The sequence below is a fragment of the Strigops habroptila genome, chromosome 4 (assembly GCF_004027225.2).
Source record: "Strigops habroptila isolate Jane chromosome 4, bStrHab1.2.pri, whole genome shotgun sequence".
Taxonomy (NCBI): Eukaryota; Metazoa; Chordata; class Aves; order Psittaciformes; family Psittacidae; genus Strigops; species Strigops habroptila.
Window position 1 is genome coordinate 38,563,180 of NC_046358.1, and position 23,428 is coordinate 38,586,607.

Sequence of the window (23,428 nt, forward strand, 5' to 3'; positions counted from 1 at the left end):
GCTAGAAAGTAGTTAAAAACCGAAAGTGAAGCCAGCTGGCAAATGAAAATAAGCCTGTGGGACTCAGGAGTTAACCTGTTTTGTAGCTCAAGCTTTGTATTTTGTAAACTAGAAGGAGCCAGCATTAACATTTCTCAGTGCTTTTGATTAAACCTGAGCACTTTTTAAACCAAGTAATTCATGGATCGGATGTAGGCATTCTTTCAGGTTTTAGTCACGCATGCTACAGCAGTGCCGATCGTTGCCTTTACTTGCAGAAGTAAAGAAAACAACCTATGCACAGGTGCAGGAAACAGCACGGCACCTTTATTTGCAGGAGCAGCACTTTAAGTTGTAAGCTGAAATTATTTAGAGATCATCTTTCAGATACTATTCATATAATAGTTCTGTGGAGTTTCTACAATTATTTTATAGTTGGGGTTTTTTTTTTTCATATAAATGCTGGACCCTGCGATAGTGAACTATAATGGAGGTGGACATTCTGTGTTTTTATGTCTTCGAGCTGACTAGCACTATTAAGAACACGATTAAATTAACACCTCAGTTTTAATTTTTTATTACCAACGGCACTGTAAATGCATTAGTGTGTAAAAAAAAGGAAAAGAAAAAATGAGGGGTGAAAACTGAAAACCATGTAGTGATATTTTCGGTGAACAGGGAAAAAACGTTAAAGGGCCCACGTACAACGCTTACGCTCATCTTAATTGTATATAACCTCACTTTCATCGAAATCTATCCGTGTGCCCCTGTGCGCTCTGCCAACACTACGCTCCTGGCTTTTGGGCTGCAACAGAGAGAAACGTCTCTGGAATTGCACTGTCAAACGCCGAAACCGCCGCGGACGAGCCCGAAGGGACAGCCAGCCAGCCCGGTCGGGGACGCGCCTGGCCCTGCCGGGGAGGGCAGCTACTGGGGACAGCGAGCGGGTCGCCCGCGGCCGGGCGGTGCTGGTCGTCTGGGGCTGGTGGTCCCCAGCTGCTCGGAAGCTCCTCGGCGCCCGGTTGGGAAGCGCTGGTCATGCCGGCGGCAGGAGCCGCGGCCGGGCGGGCAGCGCCGCAGGCTGGGCCGCCCCCCATTGCCGTGCCGTGCCGCCCGCAGCCCGGCCGGCAGCGCCGTGCGGGAAGAGCCGCCTATCCCCAGCGCGGTCAGCCGGCTCAGGCCCACCCCCCGCACCGGAGATCTCCGGCTGATAATTCAAAAATGGAGGATGCGCCCTCTCAGCCATTAATTAATAATGTAGCTCGCTGTCTTCCTGTGTGACACACGCTGGAAGGCACCGAGCGGCCAATAAAGATGTAGGGGAGAGCAGGGGAAGGCTCCTCCCCGCAGCTCTTCCTGATTGAGGGCTTGAAGAAGTAGATCAAAAACTTCCCAGGAGCCGGGGGGGCAGAGAAAAGGGCAGAAACGAGGCGAGGGCACGGCGCTCCGTACCGGCCGAGCAGCGAGGGCAGCCTGCGGCCGCGCCAGGTGGGCACCGGGGCAGGGCAGGAGGGGCTCGCTGTGCGGCGGGCCGGACGGCAGCAGCCCCCCGTGCCGCGGCCGCGCTGTCTTGCGGCGGCGGAGTCCGGCGGCGGCCGGGCCGGGCCGGGCCGGGGCGCGGCGTGGGGCGGGAAGGGCGAGGACCCCCATCGGGCAGCGTCCCTGTAGGAGAGGAAGGAAGGAAGGAAAGAGGGCGATAAGTGGTCGGCGCTGCCCCTCCTGGGTGTTTGCTTTGCGGGGAGGAGGAGGCGGAGGAGGTGGGGGAGTGGAAGTTGGTGTTCGGCCCGGCGTGTGTGGGTCAGAGGCGGGGGAAGGGGGCGGCCCGGGGGCAGAGGAGCTGGAGGAGACAAAGCGCGGCAGCGGTCGGGGTATCCCCGAGCCGAGCACGTTGCGCGGCTGGGGCGGGGGGCGCCGCCTCCGCCCGCCGCTCGGCGTCATGGCCCCATTGTGAGGCAGAGGGAGGCGGAGGCGGGAGGAAGGATCCGCCGTTCGCTCCGCGCTCAGTCCCAGGCAGGCAGCGGCGCGTCAGGCACACAAAAGACCGCCGTGCCGCCGCCGCCGCTTTCTCCCGCTCCTTCTTCGGCCCCCCCGGGGGGAGGGACACGCCGGGCCCGCTCCCTCCTCCCCGGGCCGGGGGGCGCCGCTGCCCGCGCTCGCTCACTCCCCCCACCCTCGTATTTTTCTTTTTTTCTTTTTTTCCTTCCCCCTCGAAGCGGGTCCTGGGGCAGGAAGAGAGCGCGGAGCGGGGCGATGCCGCTGCTGCACCGAAAGCCCTTCGTGAGGCAGAAGCCCCCCGCCGACCTTCGTCCGGACGAGCGCGTTTTCTACTGCAGGGTCACTAACGAGATCTTCAGGGACTACGAGTAAGAGACAACCCCTCTGTCTGTGTCCGTCCTGCCCCCCCTCACCCTCCGGCCACGGCAGAGAGCGGTTGAACGCCGAACGGCTGACACCTGGGCGGGCGGGGAGGGGATTCCCCGGCAGCGCCGGGGGGAAGCGGGGGGCGTGAGGGGGGGCGCGGCTGGCGGCGAGCCCGCTGCCTCCCGAGGAGCAGGGGAGAGGGCGGATCTCTCGCCCGGGGCAGGGGGAATCCCTGCCCCTCCTCGGCGAGGGTATCCCGCGGCCCCCTCCCCTCGCGGGGAAGGAGGGGAACCGGCTCCTTCCCCTCCCCCCCGCCCCGCTCCTCCGGCGGTGTCGCCCCTGCCCCCTCCGGGGAAGTGAAAGTTGCGCGTGTGGGAGGCGGCGGGCGCTAACGAGCGTCTGCCGGGCCCGGGCTCTTCGCCTCCCCTCCTCTCCAACTGCAGCCGCGTGTCGGCGGCGGACGGCGCTAGGCCGCCCCGCGGAAGCGGCCGCGCCGGGCCCGCGTTCAGCCGGGGCAGCGGGGCCGCCCGCCCGGCATGTGCCGCCCGCCCTATTGTTGTGGTGGCGGCCGGGCGGGGGGCGCCGCCGCCGCCTGCGGATCCCGCTGGGCTCGGCTCCCCGGCCGGCTCCCGCCGCGGTTAACCTCTCGTTACCGGCCCTCGGCCGGGCCGGGCAGCCGGAGCCGCCGCGCCGCCCAGGGCCGCGCTCGCTCCGCCTTCGCGCGGAGCCGCCGGCTGACCCGGTTGGAAATGGCTGGCGGGCCCCGCGGCCCGGCCAGGTAGGGGAGCGCGGGGTCAGTGCACCTGTCCGGCGGGCGCGAGTCCCGCAGCCCGAGCCCTCCCTTCCCACCGCCAGTGCTTAAACCCGGCCTGAAACCCAGCGGGAACACCTGTCCTCTCAGGACCTTTCCTCCTAGTGAGGTTTGTCCCTCTCATTCTGTCCCTTTTTACTCTTTCCCCTCTTCTCCGTGTGTAAAGAGACTAGTAGGAATTATGAAATTGTCCTTAACGGCGTTAACGACATCCGAGCGTATTGCATGGTTAGTCCCGATCTCGCTGCGCTGACTTTATCGCTTGTAAGGACAACGAACAGAAAGTATTTAGCGAGACGTTTTTCAAGCGCTGATAAACGTGCTTTCACCCCTCAGTCTGATCCAGCCCAGTCCCCGCCCTCAGAAAGGCCCCCATATCCAAACTCTCCTTTTTTTTTTTTTTTTTAAAGACGTGCAGACTAATGAGATTAAATCTGAAATACTTTTCCTTTGCAGCAGATGAAATTAGAGCACACCTAAATCTTTTTCGTGTTTAGGCTTGTTTTTCTTACTCGAGTACATTTCACCTAGTAAAATTTTAAAGAAGCTGGATTAGGTAACTTTGAAGGGTAATGCCTTACTGTTTCCTGGACGATATACTGTGGGGGGCAAAAGGGGTGTTGAATGTGATGTTGGGAGTTTTGTAAGGAGTGTTTTCATTATAGGGTGTGTAAGAACCTAAAGAGCAAGAGCTGACAACCTCCTGTCCTTGAAGGAATTAACTCCCCCTCCCCCAACTTCCAATATTTGGAAAGCTGCTTTTCTGGTTACAATTATTATTATCACATAGTTAGATGACTCTCACGTATTTGTTGACACTGTGCTGAAATATGCTTCAGCTATGTGTAGCTTTGCTAAGATTTCAGCATGAAAAGTATCCTTTTAAAACATCTTTCTGCTCTCAGAGGGTTTGGTGAATATTTTAAGTCCTCTGACAGCCTTATTTACACTGCAGAGATTCTGTCACTAAGAAGTAGTATGAAAGACCGAATTCCATAGTTAACCAAAGTTCACAAATTAAGGGATAAATTTAGAGTTGTGTTCACACAGGCGATACCTGGAAGTGTTAGCGGGTGGTTAGCTCAGAGGTCAGAGCTTAGAGTATGGTATTTGGGAAAACACCTTTTTTTTTTTTCTCCCCTTTAATTCTTTCCTGGCTCTTTTTTTTAGATTAGGTAAACTTGGTGCTTTGGATTGAAAAGTTCAGTATTTTTTTATTTAGCAAGGTGTCCTGGCACAGGCGAGTAAGTTTAAATTGATGTTAGTTGCTCGTGGCATAATCTACTGGAGAAAATAGGGTCATCCGTCAGCAAGTTTTTCTCTGCTACTTGCAAAGTGATGCTTCAAATAGCTAATGTCTTCTGGAAACAGCATTTCCCATTTCTTTGCCTAAGCAAGGGCAATTAGATTAATAGGCATAGGGAAGGCCCTCTTTAAAAATTGTATTAGCTGTTTCATGAAAGAAAACTATTGTCTAAATTGGGCTGAATCTACTTTTGCAATAGGAACTTAAATTTTTTTGAGGGGAGGATTTAAAAATTACAGTGACTAGATCTAAGCGGGCTGTGAAGATACATATGGTAACCTGGATTCACCCCCTTTCTCAACTATATGAACACGCTTAATTGTGACAAAGGTTAAGACTTAAGTTGTTCTCTGTTTTTTGTTGGGTTTTTTGGTTGGCTTTTTTTTCTTTTGTAGAGCACAAACTTAGTATTGAAAAGATTCTTTCATGCACATGACAGCTTTAGTAGAGATGAATACAAATCTTACATCAGTATTACTCTTCTCTATATAAGAAATCATTACGCTAATGTGAGGAGAATTTGGTAAGACAAATATTTTGTAAAGTGACTTTCCTGTTAAGAATCTATTTAGAATCATAGAATAGTTAGGGTTGGAAAGGACCTTAAGATCATCTAGTTCCAACCCCCCTGCCATAGATGCCTCACACTAGACCATGTCGCCCAAGGCTCAGTCCAGCTTGGCCTTGAACACTGCCAGGGATGGAGCATTTACCACTTCTTTGGGCAACCTGTTCCAGTGCCTCAGCACCCTCACAGTAAAGAACTTCTTCCTTATATCTAACCTGAACTTCCCCTGTTTAAGTTTGAACCCACTCCGCTTGTCCTATTGCTACAGTCCCTGATGAAGAGTCCCTCTCCGGCATCATTGTAGGCCCCCTTCAGATACTGGAAGGCGGCTATGAGGTCTCCACGCAGCCTTCTCTTCTCCAGGCTGAACAGCCCCAGTTTCCTTTTTAATCTGAAATGCCATCACATAATTTTGTAACCCTTCAAAAGGGGTTGCAGTGATGTGGCAGTGTTTGATTACATTTATCAGGAGTAACAGGAACTAGAGGAACTGATGTTGTTTGTGCTTGGTTGTACTCCGGGCTAGAGGGACAGACCTGGGGACAGACAAACAGTGAGAGTCTCTGGAGCCACAGTAGTAGCTGGAAACGCAATTACGGGGGATGCATGAGAAACACATTAAAGCAGTGGGATGTTACCACCAGTCTTTGACACCTTGTCTGTGAAAGTTAATAGCTGATGGAGATGTGTCGTGAAAGCTACTATTAGAGTATGGGAAGTCTTGCTTGTGAAGGCAGCCTGAAAAAGAAAATTATGAGTAGTATCGATACAGTGGTAGGAGCATTCCTCATTCTAAAACACAGGGGGAAAGAGCTGTTTTGCATCTTCAAAACTTACTGGAACTTCTTTATAGATTGGCCTGTGGAATTCTCTGTTACAGTAGAACCCAGATCTGTTCGAGAGACTTTTTAAAGTGTCCTTAGTTAAATTGGGGGGATTTTTTCTGTTTTGTTGAAGAGAAGCTTATAACTTGAAATATATTCCTGAATGCATGATTAACCTGTAGATATTAAGGAATAAATATTTTGGGTTTTTTTTTGTGGGTTTTTTTTTTTTTCCTTTTTCTTTCTTTCTTTCTTTTTTTCTTTCTTTCTTTTTTTGTTTTTTTTTTTTTTTTTTCCTTTTTTTTGGGCATTATTTTGTAATATGTGTTGTTGATCACTTGTGGAGACAGGGCAGAGTACAAGAATACTTTTATGATACGGAATGGCAAGTTGGTGTTCTGTGATGACCCTCCTCCCATAGACTAAATAGACTATATATGTGAGGGGTTCATAGGGGCTTCAGGATGAAAATTAACAATTATTACAAATTAGCCATTCGATTGGGGTTTTTTTCCTGCTTTTTCCTCTAATTTCACTTAATGTGACTTTCTCGTATTTTACATTCTCCTCTATATAATTCTTCTCTTTTAAAAAAAGAACCTCCTAGTTTGTTTTTAATACATGCTAAGAAAATGAATAAAAGTAAATGGTTTGAAAGAAACATGTTCTTGCAGCACACTCAAAATAAAGCAGATCTTGGACTCAATGGAAATACTTGGTTAGTTCAAGTAATTTCTAGGCTGAATTTTTACATCCACTGCAAGTGCAGTCAGCACGGACATTGCAAGTAATTTATTTCTAGCTTCTGTTAATGCACTGCCTCCTATCAACTACCTACCAAGTAGCAGTATTAAACTACTTCTCAATGCTTTGCTGACAGTTTTTCTGTTTACACTACCTTGTATGGAAAACTATGATATAAATGAAAAAAAAGACATTCAGCCGAGAAGTTAGCATTAATTACTACTGCAAAGGCAACTCCATTGCCTTTAGTTCCTGTTCCTTGAGTAGCTGAGCTGGTAACGGGCATCTTCACTAGGGCACTGCAGTCCCTTTTGGCTTCTCACAGGTGGGTGGGAGCATGCAAGTGAGCTTTGTGGACGTTTTGTATGAACTTCCTTCTCTATGTTGTTAAGAGTCAGAGAGATCTAGAACCAGTGAGGAAGCCCCAAAGACCATAATACCTTGGATAAAGACGTAGATAAGGCTTCAGAGGTGATGTAGCAGCAGATGCATTTGCTGTTGTGAATTTAAGTTGAATGTGGAATATGATCAAGTGCGTTATTACTCTTTAAGTAAAGAGAAGGGGTATCATGGCTGTTGCTACCATTCTCTTGGTTTGCTAGCTGTTGTGTCTGCTCTTCCTAAATATTTTTGTGGTAAGGACACTGAGGGACAGAAAGAATACTATGAATAACATCTACTGCTCTGCTGCTGGGATTTTGTTTTCTCCTCTCTCTCAAACCAAGTTCAAGTGAGATCATTAAAACATTGCAATAAAACTGTGTTAACAGACTAAGCCACAGATGGTTTTGATGTGCTATAGGTAATGACTAGCTAAAGACAATGCTTTCAAAATCGAATGTATTTTTTTTTCCCTGTAAGTTGATGGGGGAAAAATCCACACAAAACAAAAGAGGAAATGAGGGAGAATAAAACTAGAGGCACAAACTACTCTTGTATGCAAATGGAACAGATTTTCCTCAAATATGTTTCAGTTAAAGTAATCTCAGAATTTTGCACTTGTAATAATAATGGTCAAAAATTTTTAGAGAGGGGGTTCGTTGTGGGGTTTTTGGTGTGGTTTTTTGGTTTTTTTTTTTTGGTTTTTTGGTTTTTTTTTAAGTTCCCCCCCCTTTTTTTTTCTTCCTGTAAGTTCAATGCTGTTGCTTTAAATAGCGTGACTGCCCGGTGTCCCTTCACAAAGAATAACAGCAGCTCTTAAAGGGACACTGCCAGCGTCAACCTCGGCCTCTCTGAGAGAGGCTCTGCTCACTCTCTGAGCTCCCAATTTTCTCCCTTTTTTCTTTTCTTAATTTCCTTTTAATGTCACGTTTTTTGAAAATTATGTTCTGATACTTTTTTAATAACTCTCAGGGTGTTTTTCACTTTTCTAGCTAAAGATAATTATCAGGAACCTCTTCGGTGAGACACAAAAATGTATGTAGAGACACACAACCGCGTGAAGATTGGGTAAATGTTACTTCATCCATTGAAGTCTAAGACTACTAAAATTGTCAGTCTAATACAAAAGTATGGAAATGTCGGGCAGGAAGAGACCTGAAGAGATCATGTTTTATGTATTCCATCACCTTAAAAAAAAAAAAAAAAAAAAAAAAAAAGGTTTTTGTCTAACCTGTTCTTCAAAATGTTTAAGTAATTATTCTATACCTTAAAGATAACACACGATAAAATGCAATAAACATACACAAAGAATGACTGTCAGACATCCATTCTTCATATATCGAAAAATAATTTCTCTCATTCTCTCTCCTTTGTTCTTCTCCTTGTTTAGAATAAGCAAACCCAAATTATTCTGTGTTACTTATGAGTGTTGGACCCAAGTACTGGCAGATATTTTAGATGCAAGTGATATAAAAATCGGAATTTTGGTAGCTATTAAATATTATTTAGATAATATATCTCTTCTGTCCTTTTCCCCTTCTTGCAGTTGATGTTCTTCCTAAAGCATCTCTCACTTAGAGGAATCCTGTGCTCATACAGAAAGGATTATCTGAGCCAGGACCCTCCATTGTCCTCAATCTGGAATTTCCATTTTCATTTACAAAATGTTATGGTTCGTCTATCCATCTGCAGTGAACATTGTCATCTGCTAACTGATGCATGTTTGCCAGCTTGAGTTTGCAAGGGAGCCTGCAAGAAAAAAACACAGTGTGAACTGTCCAATTCTCCAGCCCCATTACTAGAAATGATTGATACAGTTCTACCCTGTTAAAAATGGGAACCCTGCACAGTGTATTTTTTCTTTTTTTTAAATGAATGAATTTTCAGTGTAGGTATCTTGGATAGCATTCAGTGTTCTGAAAGTACTGTGTGTCTGCTGTGAAATACCTATGTTGGACTGATAAAAGGCAGAGCAAACCTCGATTTCTCATGTTGTGTGTTGCATACTTATCCATACTAGTCCATTAAGATTTTTAAAGGAAGGCAGATAAAAATCATTGTCTGAACTGGGGCATATTAAAATATTGCTCTGCTGTCTGATCACCGATCTATAGTGTATGATACATTTTTAACATGGTTTTGTGAATGCCTATATCATCTACTTCATTTACAGTGTTTTAACAAACTGCTCTTTGTCTGATACCTGTCAAAAATTGATAGATATTGACTAATGAAAGCTGCTCTTTCTTGCTTCCAATATCATAACTAGTAAGCAAGCAATAGCAATGTAATTTTAGCATTAATTAGGAATACAGGTAAGGAGGAGAATCAATATTTGCTAATGGAACAAGGGAGGAGAAGAATCTGTAGTTAAAAAATACTTTAATGCTTCTTCTGAGAGAAATGCAAACAGTGAAGGAATAAAAACTATTTAGAGAACTACTTGACATTAATATTTTACCTCTCCCATCTTCATTTGTGAGCTAGGGCACTCAAAATCTGAAACTTACTCAAGTTTCAACGTGTTTCTGTGATCTTAAGGTTATTTTATGTTTGTGCACTTTTAGGCCCTCCTCTTGAAAATATTTGTGGAAATGTGGGGGATGTGAGGAGGACGTGACACCTATTAAACACAGTGTGATTATTCTCATGCGTAAGGCTTCTGTATGAACATTGGTTTGCAGCACTTCCAGGTCTTGATATTGTTAGTGTAGCCAGCAGTGAGAGGAGGTTTTACAATAGCAATTTACCATGCTGTGGCTAAAAAGTGGTAAATAACACTTGATTATCCAAAAGCCTGTGCAGGAGCAGAGCTGCCTTTTCATTTCAGGCTTGTAAAAGAAATTTGCTTTTTTATTAATTGTGAGCAAATTGAAAATGTTAGTCAAAACTGAACTGTTTTCTTTCTCTCTCTTCCCTGCCTTTTCAGTGATTTTTTTGAACGCATTATTCTGTGCAACAGCCTTGTGTGGAGCTGTGCTGTAACAGGTAAACCAGGACTCACATATCAGGAAGCACTGGAATCGGAGAAGAAAGCCAGACAGAATCTTCAAAGTTTTCCAGAGGCACTCATCATTCCAGTTCTCTACTTGGCAACCCTTACCCATTGCTCCCGACTGCATGAGATCTGTGATGAAATCTTTGCTTATGTCAAGGATCGTTATTTTGTTGGTGAAACAGTGGAAGTAGTTAGAAATAATGGTGCAAGGTAAGTATATTTAAAAATAAATACGTCTTTCTTTTTGGTGTGGGTAATTTTTGTGTGTGCTTCTTTTAAACGAAAAATCAGGATAATAAACTCCATCAAACACATCTGAAGTGAGGTGTGATGCTTAAGCTAGTGGTACTTTTACAGTTCCTCCCTACTTTTAATTAAAAGTAGGATTGAATTGCTGGGCTTGGTATCTCTTTCCTTAGCTTAGAAGCAGCTGTGGAAGCAGGACAGCTCTCTTGGGTCTGGGCACTGCAGTTTTTTGGTCTGTGTGGTGGATTTGCAAAGGAATGTCAGTTCCCAGCTGCGAGAAAGGTGGATTGTTTGTAGAATGGGATTTAATGAGAAACTAGGGGAAGCTATGAATTAAAAATCATATGAAAGTTTTGATGAATTCTCCAGAATGTAATTCATCACATGGTGTTTTGTGTACTCAGAATGGCCTAACTACTAAAAGCTTTGAAGTATCAGTAGAAGTTGGAATTTTGCCTTTTAGGTAGTAGTGAAAATTGTGACTGCATTCTCAGAAGTTGGGAGTTGTAAAAGGTTTGCAATAAGTGGTTATCTGGGATTTAGTGTGATGGGGTTTTTTTTTTCCCACACTTGGGGTTAGTGTTGTGCTTACTCTTATACTGATGTTTATATTGCAAGTGTTTTTATTGTTATCCTAGTTTGATTAAAAACATGGAAGAATTTTGAGCTTCAGATACTTTCTTTCTCATGTCGCTGGTACATGTGCTTTGTAGTACAAATAAGTTGTTTTACAGCATGTGACTAGCTTGAGTCTTTTTTTAAAGCAGCTTCTGGGAGAGAACTGGAAAAGGTCAATGTTTTGTCTAAATGAGTTTGTAGTTTCACCTAGCACACTTAAAATGGGAAGGACTCAACATGCTCAACTTGGAAGTACCTGCAGAATGCGTGCTAAAGCCTTTGTGGGTTCAGCTGTTACTGTTTTGTTGTTTGTGGGGTTGTTTTGTTTTCCTTTTTTCAGGAGAAAGGTGCCAGCTTACACTGCAGAGTCGATGGGGTTTCTATGGGTAGCCTGAGGTCTCAGCACATAATCTGGTGATAAGAGTGGGCTGGTTCAAAATGGTCATTGGAGAATAGTTATTGTGCATGAGATTTTTTTAGTGGCTGATACAGATCTTATTTGAGGCAGATTTTGTACTACTGCAGGAAGAAAAATCTGTGGTGAGCTGCAGGGGATAAGTTGTATGGAAATTTGTATGAGCATGTACATAAGGTCAGTGCTTAATAGAAAAGCTTTCTATTTCTTCTCTGCTCTACTCTTTTCAACCAGCGAAGTCCCAGTCTGCAGAGCCAGGACAAGAACAACTTAAGTAGAGTGGCTGCTTTCTGAATGTATCTGAATGTTTGTTTCTATCTTTCTCATCTTTATCTAATGATTAGACTCAGTTTACCACTAGTATTACAGTCATTCTGCTTTAAGTTGTGTGTTTTGGTGGGTTTTTGTTTCTGTTTGGTTTTTTTTGTTTGTTTTCGTGTTTGTTTGTTTGGGTTTTTTTTTTTTTTTTTTTGTTTTTGTTTGTTGGGTTTTTTTTTAACTAGAAACCTCAATATTGTGAACTGTCAGTGTCATTCAGGTGCTGGTTTTTGTTTGCTCAATGAAATGCCTTTGTTTTCAATACTGGAAGATACTGTCAGTTTCCAAGCTAATGGCAAAAAGAATGCTTTAGAAGAACAAACTCCTCCTCCCTGCCAAGAGATCAACCTATTACTTTTCTAAACTCTTTTGCTGAAATATTTATGCATATTCATCTTAGCTTTTTATTAAAGCTTAAATGAAAAGTAGGCTTATGCAATAAATAAGTCTTTTTTCTTCATCTTTTGAAATTCAGAATTCTTTTGCTTTTCTATTTACACCACCATTAATCAGTTTTTAAGTTTGCCCTAACAAAATGGTTTCTAGTTACCATGTAAGCTAAATTCTGTTCAGGTAAAGTTGTGACACGATTCTTTCTCATGAAGATAGCACTATCATTTATTTTTTTTTACCAGACTTTAATTCAATCTTCTTGGTTATTCAAAATTGTGTTGAAGTATGTATCTAAAAATTTTGTGTTTGTGTTCCACTTTCGCAGATCAATGTATTTACAGGATATAAACTAGATTTCTTAAGACTTTGGGGTGGGCTAGATACCATTCAAAATACTGAAGATACAGATAGAATCTATTTTTATCAAGAATTACCCTGCTAGGGATTGTATGTGTTAAACTACATAAGTAGAAAATTCTGTCTGGTGAAATGAAGCATGAAAAATTTGCTGAAGCTGATTGTATGCCACTGATATTTTCGACAAATGATAGCAGAAAGCTAGTTCAGACCTTTAATACTAAATCCAGGAAATAGAGCAAATAACAACTAATGCAGAGGGATTTGTATGGTTACAGATACATAATTAAAGAATACGAAGTGGGAGGAGGTGAGGCGTTGTTATTCTGCTCAATTAACAGTTGACTTTGACCTGTATTTTGAAGTACTACGTTGGGGATTAAGTATACCGACTCATGTTACTTGTAAATAACATGGCTGTTGAACTGAGCAATTTACACGTCTGTTGTGCAGCTACTTTTTTGTGGTCTTTTCCAGCAAAAAAGATCACAGTCCATCTATAGTGTAGTAGTATCCTATAAAACCAACAGAATTGGCAGATCATGAAAACCCAGTTGTGTCATGGTGTTGTGAACTCTTCCACTGCATTTATGTATGAAGTTTTTTGCACATGCCAGCAGGATCATTTATTTGCATCACTTAATGCAAAGCCTACAACATAATGGACATGTAACAGGGGTTGCTCAAGCAATTTAGGTACTGACATTTTATAACCCCTCACTTTGCACATGTAGTACTCTCAAAGGATAGATTGCTTTGATGCAGCTTTCTAGATTTTGAACCAAGTAAATGGGAGGGACCCCAAACACTAGAAGGGTTAGCATTTTGGCTTAATGCAAATGGTTTTGTCTTGAGCTTGTGAAGTGGCCTGTAGTACTGTAAGCAGTGGACAGGTGATCTAGAGATAGTAAGAGGACAAGTGCTTTGTGCAGAGGTTAAGTAGAAGATGATTTTGCTTGCAACTTGTTCTTGTATCCAACCTGTGAGTTCTGGTTGCAGAATCTGATGCCCTGTCAGTTTTTCTGGCCTTACGTCTCTATCAGGCTCTTTGGGTTTCTAGCCTTTTGTTGTGATGCTCAATTTTGAATTTGACTGCTACTGCCTTGTTGGTGAAGTCTGGTGGGAGGAATTCATTCTGGGAGATGTTCTTCTGTCTTCCTTTTGTTTTGGTATGTCTAGTGTCTTAACAGCCCTTATCAACCAGAAATAAATTGTAGAGAAAGCCCCCCCAAGTCCTCTGATGACTCGTGTTCAGGTAGTCTCCGAAAATGATGTGCAATTTGGTAATCAGAAACAACAAAGAGAGAATTCTGCCTTTTTTTTTTTTTTTTTTTTTTTTTAACCTTTTCAGATGATGTATTGATTAAAAATGACCAGGGTGTTTTTTTGGGTTTTTTTTTTTGTTTGTATGTATGTGTGCAGCTTTTCTGGCCAAACTGGGTGTGACTTTTCTCCAAAGTGGCAGCTGTGCTAGGCTTTAAAACAGGAGGCACTTGAATTTCTGTTTAAAGAACTGTAGGAGTTGTGTAACAACATTTTTCTAGTACTGTCTTTGTATAAGCCTAAATTGTTATTTGAAACATTGGTCAGAAACATAATATAAACATAAAACTTAATCTCAAATTAAGTTTGAATTTGTCTGAGTTGCCAAGGAACTGAAAACAGCTGAGACTGTAAGTACTGTTATTCAGAATGTCAATTTGCTGCTTATGGAAAGTAATTTATTGAAAAAGGCATGGAAATTATTTGAGATCTTGTTGGGGGGAAAAACTAGAGCCAGTAATAAGTAGCCAATGTTTTATGTTTTATTGAAGCAGAGGAAAAAAGTGGACCACATCACTGGAATTGCTTCCTTTATTTGCGCATCAGAACTTAGTTTAAGACCCATAACATACTAGTTGTCTTTTTTTTTTTTTTTTTCTCCCTCCACAAAAAGGCATCTCTTGCAGTAACCTGTCCATTTGTTACTGTCTCAGAACTGTGTTGTATTATTGGTACTTAAAATTTGTGAAATTGCTTTTCAACATCTGGACATGTGAAGTCAGTTACCTGAAAGTTTGAACAATGTGGTGTGGAAGGCCTACCTGAAATAACCTTAGCGAATGCCTCAGGCACACCAAATAAAACCTTCAACAGCCTAACTCACTCAGCTGTAGGACCTGTTCTTTTCTGCTTGAGGTCAGCAGTGTGCCTTTTTTGCCTTTTTTAAGTTTTTTTTAATTATCGTAATTTATTGGAGGAAAAACTAGATTTAAAGCATGTGTAAACAACCAACTGTGATTTCTCATCAGTGTTCTGAGTATGGTGCTATCGCAATAAATAATGTCTGTCTTTATTAGGGTATACAAGTGAGCAATGTGATAATTAGTTAATTAATCTATAAGCTTGCAGTCTCATTTGAGCAATGAAGAGATCTGAGGTTTCAGGTTGGACAACTCTACTAGCTCTTCAGCTCCCCCTCCACCACCCTTAAAAATAGCTTATGTGACAATGCCTTCCCTTCCCCACAGAGGTTGGGGGATGACCAGTTGTTGTCCATCAGTTAGCATGCAACTTAATTAAAAGTCAACCACCTGCAGACTAAAATAGGTTGCTTAAAGGTGGTGTATAAGAAAGAAGAAATCATACAGAACATGGCAGATGCTAAAAAGGAATATCTCTTTTCATTGGATTTGACCACTAGATGACACCACTGCAAAAGAATATTTGCCTAATGCCTGTGAGTAAGCAACACCAGAATGCTTTAAGTGTTTTTAAAATGAGCCTACTTACAGAAGTAGTAGACAAAGTTCTCTGTTGGGAAGATTGCTGCATCTGAGCACATATTGGGTATAGGTTAACATCCTTTCTCTGATCTGAATGATCTGATGTCAACCACTGCCAACCTGTAGGAAACTTAAATAATGACAGAGCAACCTTGGCTGTAAGTGAAACTTCTTTTTTTCAACTCATCAATTGTTTGGCTGGTGTCCCAGTGCTTTAGGACTGTTCGGGGTGGATTAACCACTGCATTAGGCCAATTAAAAGATTTACATACTGATTTCATCTCTGTAAGTCTTAACTGGGGCACAGGAAGTGTGTTGCTGGTCATGACTGTGCCTAGCTGATAAGGAGTTAGGATGGTAGAAGATAATCCTTGTAAGAGATAAGGATACAGCTAATTTTCCAACTTTTTCATTCAAACTGTCAACAAGGTAGTACTGGTTTTTATATGTAGTTGTTTCCTGAGCACTTTGATAAGTTAGTATGAGACCACTACGTAGTAGAAGGCAGTGTCTTCTACTCTAATGAGTTACAATGAATTTAAATTATTTTCTGGTCCACCAACACATTTTCCTCTTTGACATGCAGGCTGCAAAGCTGACTGGATGCAGAGGCACTGGGGCTAATGTCTAGAGAATCAGAAAGTTGTTGTAGTGCGTTTCTTGTAGTGGTAAGGCTTAAGCATAAGTGTCTGCATGCTAAGAAAGTTTCCTACTTTATTTCAAAAGGTGAGTTTGAATTCAAGTAGCAACGTTAGTGCAGTGCTTATGAAACAACATAGCTGATGTTATGGGAGAGCAGCGTACTCATTCATAGAGCAAGTACAGTTTGCACTCTTCCAGCATTGCTGTTGAAGGATCAGTCAACATCGGAAAAATCATGCTTAAGGATTTTACTTTCCATTGCCCTTCAGTCCTTTGAGACATAAATATATTTGTATTTGTTGACTAATAATTATATTGACTAATAATTATATTTGTATTTGACTAACGGAAGCTATGAGGTGATGGTATTTGGGAAAGAACCTGCAACTCCTTTCTTATAGATTGTTGAACACCTGTTACAAGTATTTTTGGGCAGTGCCACTCTGTTAGCTCTCATTTCTGTGCACACTCTCTACTTTTTAACTATACACGTAAAGATGCAGGTTTTGGCTTGTGTTATGATTTTTGTTGTGTGGTTTTTAAATCATGTTTCTTACTAGTTTCTTTGAAACATGCATGACTGACAGACAAATGAAGATGCTAGAACTCGAAAATAGCAGCTCTTGCTGTACTTCAGGGAGCCACTGTGTGCATAAAACGTCTCCTTGTTGTGTGCTTTTGTTTTGTGTGTGCATTAAACTGTGCTAGTTAGCTTAGTAAAAGATGTCACTTACTCCTTCAGATCTTGTCTCGCTTTTGTCTCTGATTACTTTCAAGTGTACGAGAACTGTTAGGACAAAGATATGACTTGCTGCGCTTATCTGACATTTACTTCTTAAAAACTTACTAAAGGTTGACAAAACAGAATGAGGCTATAGCTTTTTTGGTTCTTTGTGTTACTAGCTGCCATAGCTTCTTGTGTTACTCTTGGGGTTTTCTGTATTCAACTAACTTTACATACTGTTAGAAAAGGTGTGCTTTTAAAATTTCAGTACTTGAAAAACTATTTTTATTTGGGTGTCTTTTTAAAAATACTTTTTCTTTTGCATCTGACTCACTGATCATGGGTTTTATGTTAAAAGTTGGCATCAACGTATTCCAGTATTCCCCCACCACCCCATTTGAAACAGCCTTCTGCATCCAAGGGATGTTTTTTTGTCTGCTTATTGTAAAGCACAGAGGCATGTTTGTAACTCACCTGGGCTTTCAAGGTATCTTGTGTTTTTGACTTGAAATGAGGACATAGCAGAGTGCCAGACTATTATATCACAGTAGTTAGCACCAGCCAGATCAAGAGCTGTTGTGCAGAACTCTCAATTGATGGGCAGTGGTCTCCCTTCTCACAGCTTGTAACTTCAGCCTTAGTTGGATGTAAAGGGCCTACTCAGTGTTTGGGAAGAGTAAGTGAAAGTGCCAATAATGTCAGGGTCAAGGTTTCCACTCGACATCCTGTGATGGCTTGTTTTGGACCGCTAGAATGGAGTGCATCTTTTCTTTCTCTTCAAATTGTGATGTTCTGCTTCAGCAGAGGTAGATGGAGATACCTGCTTGTGTACATGCTTTTGAGTTGCTGAGCTGAATGAAAGAGAAATATGGCAAGTAAGTTACACTTACCCTTTGTTCTGTGTTTTCCTGAATCACTCATGACTTGGACTGCTGGCGAGTTTGAAGCATGTACCATGTCTTGCCCACCTACTTATTAGGTGTGTGGTTCACCTGGAACAGGCTTTCCTGGTATTCCAGTGTTCACTTGCCTAGATGTCACTTTTCAGTTAGTAAGGATAAACTGCTGAAATCACTGAGCTACTCAAGAAGTTGGAAGTGTCGGGGTTTCTAAATGAATGAGGTCTTACAGGTCTTACTACTTCTTCCTTCCTTCTCTGCTTTTGTCTGTGGCCAATATTTGCCTGTTGCACACGCTTAGTTCTCATCAGATCACTCAGTGAGCCACCTGATGTAGCTGGTGTGACAGCTGATATGGCTTGGGGCTTTGGGGTTTTTTTGGGAGGGGTGGTGGTGGTTGTTCGTGGTTTGTTGTTTGTTTTTTTTGTTTGGGTTTTTTTTTTGTCACATTGTTGAATTCAATTTAATGGCAATCAAAAAATGATACAGAGTGCCTGAGCTACAAAAAGCAAGCACTGCACCAAGTGTGTGGCTGGAAGGAGGAATGGCAAGGGAAGATTTTGGTGGTGTTGAACTATTAAGTCATCTCTGTATCTTGTGGAGCAGCAGCCAGAGGCTGCAGGAACAGTTTGCTTTTGTACACCTTCACCCTGCTGCTTCCTTACCATTCTGCTGGCAGGGACAAGGTTCAGTCAGACTTAAAGTTTTCTGCTAGTTGTGTCAAGCTGCTCTTCAAAGCAGAGCCCAGCATGGTTCTAGAGAGATACCGATGGAGCTAGGTTTCCAGAGAAACTGTGTCTTGTGCCACAGTGTCCAGGCAGTGTCTCTTGCCCTTAGATGGCTGGAATCAGTTATGTTCTTTCACTTCTGCAGCTGACCAGCCATACCCAAAATTCATGGAAGTTGATGGAAAATCTCATGTGGTGGTTTTTGGGTTTTTTTTGGGGGGGGGGGGGGGTGTTTTGTTTTGTTTTGGTTTTGGTTTTGTTGTTTGTTTTTTGCTTTTTGTTTTTTTGGTTTTTTTCATTTGAGAAAGATGTGCCCTGGTATTTTAAAAAAAATTACATTGATGTTGGTGATACCTCCTCTGGCTTTGTGTTTAAAACTTTTTGGGGCTCCTGTGTTGTTGTTCTTCAACATATTTCCCCTCTTCCCTTAATAATATAGGCCAAGCCCTTCTTGGAACCTTTCCCATAACATGAAAAGACCTCAAAGAGCATGAGGTCTGGTTTCTGAGCATAGCAAGAAATAAAACTGTAAGCAGAAAGGCCGTCCTTGGGACAGGTCAGAGGACATGTACCCTGTTGTTGCTAGCAGCTTGTAGTGCAGAAAGAGGTATGCAAAACTGCTTGAGTATAGAGTAGTCCTGTTGCAGGCTTACTCCTCTAGCTTTTGGCTGTCAGTGTCTGAGCTAGAGTTGCTGGCACTATTGTGTAAAAGTTCATGATAGCTCTATTTTCAATTTATCTGATCATTTTCTGAATACCTGTGGGATTCACTTAGTGTGGCTCTAAGTTTCTCCCCAATATTTATTATTGTTTGAAGAAGGTGCTTCCTGACTGAAGGGGATATTAGAGTATATATTTACTTTAATACTGCTGTCTGTTTAGGTTCAGGTGCCCCCAGTTCTTTTTTAATGGGAAATGGTGAGTGAGCATGGTTTGACTTTGACATGAGCTCTGTCAAGATCTTAAGGCATCCTTTTCAGAAAGTATTTTAAGTAGCATGCTTCATTTGAGTGTCTTGCTTAAGCTTTCATCTCTGCTGTTTTGTGTGCCTAATAGAAGAAGAGTTGTAATAAGTGAACTTGGGGAATGATTAGGTTGTTGAGAGAAGCAGACTTTTGTTCGCACTAGAGGCAGAGTGTCTGTCACTCGTAGCCCAGGGAATTGGCTGCTACTAGCCATGACTTGACTGTAGCAAGGCTAAAAAAAAGTCTTCATTTGTAGATTATTTCTTTAATGCCACAAGGAAGGGTTGAATCACTTTCTTCAATCTGCTGTCTATTAGTAACCGTTAAATTTCCTTGAATTATGTTTTTATTGAGCCAGGTAATGTGTGTTTCACTTGATTCCTTCCCCAAAGATTTATGGTAATGATTTGAATGAAGGCATAGAGGATGGAGAATCACTTGCTTTCTGTGATAGCTGGTTCCATTAGTCATTCTTCCTGTTTAGTAATAAAAAGGCGGGGGAGGGGGGAGAAGTAGCTCTATTGGGGATTTTGCTACTTACTGAATCAAGTGTATGGAATATTTAACTTTGATTCTCACAGAAGGAGATAGAATACCCTGTAAATTACAGGGCTGTCCAATGGATAAGCAGGTAAATTAAGCGTTGGAAAAACACTTGGTGGCTAAATATTCAAATCTTTTTGTCCAGAAGGATTGATTCGTGTGTGTGTGCTTCAGCCTCTTTGTCCTTTCATGGCATTGGGTAGCATTGGTTCCGATTTAGCCTTCATGTGGCTGTTTTACTGTGATTGCAGATTTAGTGTATGTGCGCTCCCTCTAGTGGTCTTCAAATACTGAATGAAATTGAAGAAGTGTCAGTAGCCTTAAGCATTAGTGCTTTTGATTACTTTCTATTAGAAATTAATTTTAAAGTGTTTTTAAAGTTGAATTGAACTTTCTAGGAAATGCATCTTATAATATGAAACAAAAACAATTCTACTAAGAAGTGGTTTTTTTAGCAGGTGCTCTTTGTTGGATTTAAAAAAGCCAGCCTAATGATACACATTGTCATGCAGTCAGCTCCATATTATTTAATATGAAAGGGAAGCTGTGATGTTCTGAATATTGGAAAACCAAGATACTGTAATGATAGACTTTTCTCTTAGGACTCAGCCAAAGTCTGGTCCTGGGCCAGACCTTAATAAGCCCTGTTGGACTTAGACTGATTTTGTGAACATCCATGAGGCTCTGTCTCCATTACGTGCTTGGGTGCTCTTGGTTCTGTTCGTGGAGTCTATTTATTTTTGCACAGTTAATTAGGTTGGGCTCCATTCACCAGGAAAATGTGTATTCCAGCCCCAGACCAGCTTCGGAAACTGGCTGCGGTGGAATGGCAGTGTGCCTGCGGTCAGCAGGGCCAGCGGGTTTGGGCTGCCTTTGTGTGCAGGCAGCTCTGGTGTCCCTGTGGTCATAATGTTGTCTTTAGGAATATGTAAGGATATTAATAGTTGTTTTGGGATTTTTAATTTTTTTTTTTTTTTTTTTTTTTTTTTAAATAACATACCCTATTGGAGCATCCTGAAGCTCTGTTCCTGTTGGAGAGAGGCTTGGGGAGGTTAGCTATGTGCACCAACTGTGTTACTGTTCCTAGCTAAATTCACAAGTGAATATGACACAGGATATTTTAATGTTTTCAACTTTTCTTCCTCTGCTCCCCTTCCTTCCCTCCTCACCCCTCTCACCCCCCCAATGTCTGCAGGTTTTGGTGGTACTGTCTGCTTGCAGAAAGAGGTGTCTAAGAAATGTTTTGACCTTGTTTCCTTTTTGCCAGTGTTTGGATAGAAGAGCACTTTGAGTTTGCCTGTCATAGATTTGTTGATTTTTTTTTTGTTTGTTTGTTTCTGATTTGGGCATGATGCCACACTAGTTCAAGCCCTGTGCTTCATGTATTCTCCATTTTCTTCATTTCTATTGGTAGTGTTTGGTGCCCAGAGAAGAGAACCACTGTGTTCTTTCTCCCCCCATTCTTTGAGCTTTTAGTGGTAATATGTGACAGCATCCAGTGACTGTAATAATTAGTTTTCATGAAGCAGACAAGGCTTTAGGAGATTAAACTGAAAAATATGTACCCTGGAATTCCAGAAAGGGATGAAAGTTAGTGTTCAAGAACCAGCTATAATACAGTTATCCAGCATGAAGCGTCGATTAATTATACTTTTTAATATGTAGTTAATTCTGCCTTTTCTAACTAGCATTCAGGATGGCGAAGGGATAGACTTGTTTTGTCAATTGTGTGCATGCCAGATGGAGCCTTAATATGTGTCAGCAGATAAATGGGCCATTATTAAGATTAGATGCATAATGATCATTTCAGCCTTGTTTATTTAGGTCATCGACAGCAGTAGAAGATGATCTCTTATAAGTAAAAATACTTTAGGATCTGAAAATCTTTTGCTTTCTTAGACTGCTTTCAAAATAAATGTTAAAGATTTGGTGTCTAGTTTTAAAGAAACACATAAAGTTAACTTCTTAGTTTACTTAAGTGAGAACTGGAAAAAACCAGCCATAAATGATTCTAGCAGTGACTTGATTTCTTGTCTTGACTAGTTAAGCTGATAGCTGTGTAAGCAGATGAAATTGTTCATTTATTAAATGGAACTCATTGAATTAATATTTTACCTGGTATTTTGGTGCAAGGCTCTTAAGAATTTATTTAGTAGACAATACAATGTTCAGTTATATATGTATTCTTAAAATAACATCTACAATTTTCGACTCCTTTCACTAGTGAAAAACTTTGATGGTAATAAATGTCTGTGTTTTATTTCAGGTTGCAGTGTAAGATTTTGGAAGTCATAGCTCCAGCCCATCACAATGGAATGGCAAATGGCCACGCCAGCAGCACTGACGGAGACACAATTGTCATCAGTGACAGTGACGACTCAGAAACGCACAATAGCTCTGCACAAAATGGGTAAATGATACTTTTACAGTGCGAAGCATGTGGGCTGGGTGGAAATGAAACTAAAGCAGACAAGGCAGGGTCTGACTGAAACAGATTACTTGTTCTGTGTGGATCACGAGTGTTCAGCCAGCTGAAGGTGAGAAGCTGAACATGCTATGCGTAATCCACCAGAGAACTGTGCATTATGAGAAATGGAGTACCTACAGAATAATCATTGTTTAATTTGTTTGGAATGGCAGTGTTTCTGTTGGGAGACGGTGGAAGAGCCATGTATGCCTAGTCGTCTCTGTGCTGCAGAACGTGTCCTGCTATAGCATGGAAAATGCAGTCATGTTCTGCGTTTCTACAGTCTGGTATGGCTTAGCATGATGTATGATTACTTGACTTCCCTCATAGGGCTGAGTTGAGATTGCCTTACAGTAAGAGGACGTGGTCTTGCTGGAACTCTCTGCAAAGTCTTTCCAGAGACTTAATGTGTTTGTGCACAAAATATAAAAGTATACAAAGCTTTCTTCATTGTGCATATGTCCATATACCATTGTATTTAATGATTTGATTATGATTTTAGGTGCAATGAAACAGCAGTGTATGTCTTATCTTAAGGAATTGCCTGTAGGCTGGAGTAGCTTAATAACATTGAATAAGAGAGCTTTTTGGCTGTAATTGTGGTGTTTAATTTGGAATATCCCTTTACCAACCAGTAACTGAGCTTATATGTGCAGCTTATCCTAGCAGTATAACAAGAGGAAAGATTTCTGTGCTACACAAACACAATGTTGATGAAAGAGGAGGTTTTTAAGTGGGCCCCAATCTTGTATCAAGAAACATACAGGCTTTACACAAACTGCTATTGACTTTGAGATGTCACGTGGATGCGGAAGTTATTCTCATTGATGGCTGCATGAGGACTTCTATGTCCTGACATGCCTTGAATAAGTAGGGTGTAGCTCCTGGCTTGTCTAAGAAAGTAACATGGGATAAATAACTTGAAAAATTCTCTACTGTCTCTTGAAGGCAGTGTCCAACTTGTTCATGAAGACGTCCTATGTCTTTGAGAGAATAAATGCATTTTCTGTGTTCCACAAGGCATGTGGCATTTGAAAGGAGGTTATTCTTGGAATTACGCAAGCGTGCACAGAGCTGACTGTGGGTTTGATCCCTTTATGTTGCTGTCACTTCCATGCATACAGAGCTGGTAGTAAGACTGGGTCTTACACTCCGTCTGTGGTTCTCCCCAGCTGATTACTTATTTTGACAATGCAGAGATGGGAGGGAAGATCATTTCTTAGGGAAATCTGGTGAGAATAGACAAAATTCTGAAGCACTGTTTCATGGCATACCTAACTAACATTTATACTACAAACTTAAATTGCAGTCCTCTTACAAACCTCTCACTTAAGAAAGTCTTTAACAAATCAAGAGTGTAATAACAGTTGAATTAG

At 42.0% G+C, this 23,428-nt stretch overlaps 1 protein-coding gene across 6 annotated transcripts in view; it reads left to right on the top strand.

Annotated features, from left to right (window-relative positions):
* The first annotated feature begins 549 nt into the window (after window positions 1–549).
* Window positions 550–23,428, top strand: part of BAZ1A (bromodomain adjacent to zinc finger domain 1A) — a 65,102-nt gene continuing 42,223 nt past the window's right edge. For 3 of the 6 annotated variants that reach the window (XM_030481720.1, XM_030481722.1, XM_030481721.1), the window contains exons 1-3: window positions 2,862–3,118; window positions 9,904–10,182; window positions 21,852–21,995. In XM_030481720.1, the coding sequence (XP_030337580.1) occupies window positions 2,877–3,118; window positions 9,904–10,182; window positions 21,852–21,995 (665 nt within the window). In that variant the 5' untranslated portion in view covers window positions 2,862–2,876. Of the gene's footprint in view, window positions 1,468–2,192; window positions 2,343–2,861; window positions 3,119–5,380; window positions 7,557–9,903; window positions 10,183–21,851; window positions 21,996–23,428 lie in introns of those variants that run through there. The other 3 variants (XM_030481723.1, XM_030481725.1, XM_030481724.1) reach the window with 2 other exon arrangements.